Source organism: Orycteropus afer, unplaced genomic scaffold, assembly GCF_000298275.1.
Source record: "Orycteropus afer afer isolate SDZICR_OR568_19922 unplaced genomic scaffold, OryAfe1.0 scaffold00083, whole genome shotgun sequence".
Classification (NCBI taxonomy): domain Eukaryota; kingdom Metazoa; phylum Chordata; class Mammalia; order Tubulidentata; family Orycteropodidae; genus Orycteropus; species Orycteropus afer.
In genome coordinates this window covers 9,043,899-9,046,741 of record NW_006921670.1, presented here as the reverse complement: position 1 = coordinate 9,046,741, position 2,843 = coordinate 9,043,899, and the positions used below count along the sequence as shown (strand labels likewise).

The window sequence follows — 2,843 nt, the reverse complement described above, 5'->3', positions numbered from 1 at the left end:
TGTGATTCAGTAACATCAGGACTGTGCCTTTTTACTTGTCAACCTTGGGCTTCTCAGCCTCAGCAGCCAGCAGCTGTCTGAGTGAAGAAACACCTCTAGCTCCAGTGGGCCGGGAGCAGGAGGCAGAGCTGCACCCCAAGGTTGAGGGGCTTTCACCCAGCCCCTAGAGCCTGGCACTTTGAACTTGGACTTAGGGTCTCCAGGCCATAAGAGAATAAACTCCTGTCATTAAGGCCATGCCGTCTGTGCTATATTCTTGTCAGAGCGGCACTGGGGAACCAGAGCACCTTGGGAAAGCCGACAACAGCCTCTGGGTCGTGAAGTCCATCCTTTACTAGCAAAGAGGCTGAAGCTCAGCAAGCCTAAGGGTTTGTGGTGGGTGACAGAGCCGAGGTCCAGAGACCACCTCCTGCCTGCCACCCAGGGGTCTTCCCACCTTACACAGGGGCCTTGGGTGAGCACCGGGGCGGGGGGGGGGCTGGGTGAAGCTGCAAGCTGTGCAGCCCTTCAAGGGTTAATTTGGCTGCATGTGTATCATCACCCCCTGGGCCCATGGGGTGGGCCTGATTAGCCCCGAATGAGAACTCACTGCAGGAGGACTGGTGTGAGGTGAGCAAGTGTATTGAATTCTTAATTTAAAAAAAAAAAAAGAAAAATCTTTGGTACAGATTTCCAAGTGCAATAAATCTGAATGATTTTATTTTGACAGATGGAAAAAAAGTGCTTTCTTTTCATAGCACAGTTTTGCACTTTTCCAGTTTGATTACTGCTGTGACTCGTGCTGTCTGCCCCTCCAGCCCTGGCCTGTGGCAGCAGGGGCTGCCTCCCCATTCCCGTAACATGAGGTGACATGGGCTCCAGTCAAGAGGCCACAAAGGCCAGCAGTCTCGATGTGAATGCCTTAGGGTGTCCCATGACCTGTGACCCCGGCCCCCCAGAAAGCCAGGCTCCTCCTTCATGACTTGGGCCCCATGATTGTGGGGTCACCCCTGAGCCAGGAGCTGCCTCCTGCTCCAAGAGATTTATGCTTTAAATGAACAGCTGCAAGACCTTGGGCAAGCCACCCCCCGCTGGAGCCTCTTGTCTCCTCTGCACGAGGGGTCCTCGCAGTGGCTGTGAGCCTTCTGCCACATACGGTCTCCTCAGCCTTCATCCTCACTGTGCTCAAGCAGGAGAGGCTACCGCAGGTTCTGCTGCACATGCAAGCTCGCATCCCGTGTTCAGAGCTGGCCTGCTCCTTCAGTGGACTGCGTGGGTGGTGCAGTTAACACGCTCAGCTGTGAACCAAAAGGTTGGTGGTTCGAGTCCACCCAGAGACTTCTCGGACAAAAGGCCTGGCAGTCTACTTCCAGCCAGCTGCCGTGGGAAACCCCGTGGAGCCCAGTTCTGCTCTGCCACTCGGGGGCACCGCAGGTCGGAGTCGCCTCGATGGCACCTGGAGCTGGAGAGTTGTTCAAGAGCAGTGCCTCGGTTTACTGACTCATGGTTCTCAGGGGACTTTCACATGTTCAGTGGCTCAGGACCCGCGGAGGACTTTCACACGTTTAGTGGCTGAAAACCTGTGGAGGACTTTCACACATTTAGTGACTAGGGATCCACGGAGGACTTTCACACGTTTACTGGCTGGGGATCCACGGAGGACTTTCACACGTTTACTGGCTGGGGACCCGTGGAGGACTTTCACCCATTAAGTGACTAGGGACCCGTGGAGGACTTTCACACGTTTAGTGGCTCGGGACCCACAGAGGACTTTCACGCATTTAGTGGCTCAGGACTCATGGAGGACTATCATGTGTTTAGTGGCTCAGTGCCCATGGGGGACTTTCACACATTTAGTGGCTTGGGACTTGTGGAGGGCTTTTCCACGTGTAGTGACTTAGGCTTCTCAGAGGACTTTGACATGCTTAAATTCAGTTGTGTGCAGTAGAAACAGTGCTTAAGGAGAATATTTTTTAAAAATACTCACTGACAGGCATCTACAGTCACATTCTGTCTCCTTCCCTAGACCTTCTCTGAATTGGATAAAGAGGACACGGGGTTTGTAAAGGCTGAAGAATTTGGACAAGTTCTTAAGGACTTCTGTCCCAAACTCTCCGACAACCAGTATCACTATTTTCTGAGAAAACTGCGAATTCACCTAACCCCCAAGATACATTGGAAATATTTTCTGCAGAACTTGAGCTCTTTCCTTGAGGAGGTAAGGACATTGATAGCACACAAGCTGTTCCTTTTAAAATATGGACTAAAATTATTTGTTGGCAAAATGGATAACTGCTTAACATATGTCAGATAAACTGTCAGTCACCTCACAGAACATTCTAAATGCAAAGTTCCTGTACATTCTACATAGAATATGAAGAACGTGAAGAGGTGAGTGTGTATCCTTTGTCAGAAAGTGACTATTTTACTTTGCTTTAATTCCAAAAAGTTTGGGTGCTTATTTTTGTCTGGCCGTCTTAAAGGCCTAAGGAACCAGAGTTCAGAAGATGATATCATGTCCAGAGAAGTGAGGCCCACTAGGTGCCAGACCCTGAGCCAGGTGTCATGGTGCCAAGAGAGCACAGCTTAGGGTAGAGGTCACTGTGGAGAGAGCAGGCGCCAGCAGCAGAGGCTTGTTCCACAGGAGGAAGGATCCCAGAGGAAGTCAGGGAGGACTGCCTGGAAGAGGGTGCATGTCTGGTTCCTCCCCAGAACAGCGACTCTGGCTGCACAAGTTCTTTATTCGTAGGTTGTTTCCAGATCTCTGAATGCAAATGGCCCACCGTCATTATCAACAGTTACAGCCTAGGTTCAACCAACACCTGTTTGTTTGATCACCGTCTGTGCAGGGCACCATGCTGAGT

The 2,843-nt window shown here is 51.2% G+C and overlaps 1 protein-coding gene across 1 annotated transcript in view; it reads left to right on the top strand.

The window, feature by feature from the left end:
• The window catches only part of EFCAB6 (EF-hand calcium binding domain 6), a 200,985-nt gene that overhangs the window by 133,259 nt on the left and 64,883 nt on the right, over positions 1-2,843 (top strand). Inside the window, exon 13 of the mRNA XM_007941797.1 lies at positions 2,006-2,197. Coding sequence (XP_007939988.1) covers positions 2,006-2,197 — 192 coding nt within the window. The remainder of the gene's footprint in view (positions 1-2,005; positions 2,198-2,843) is intronic.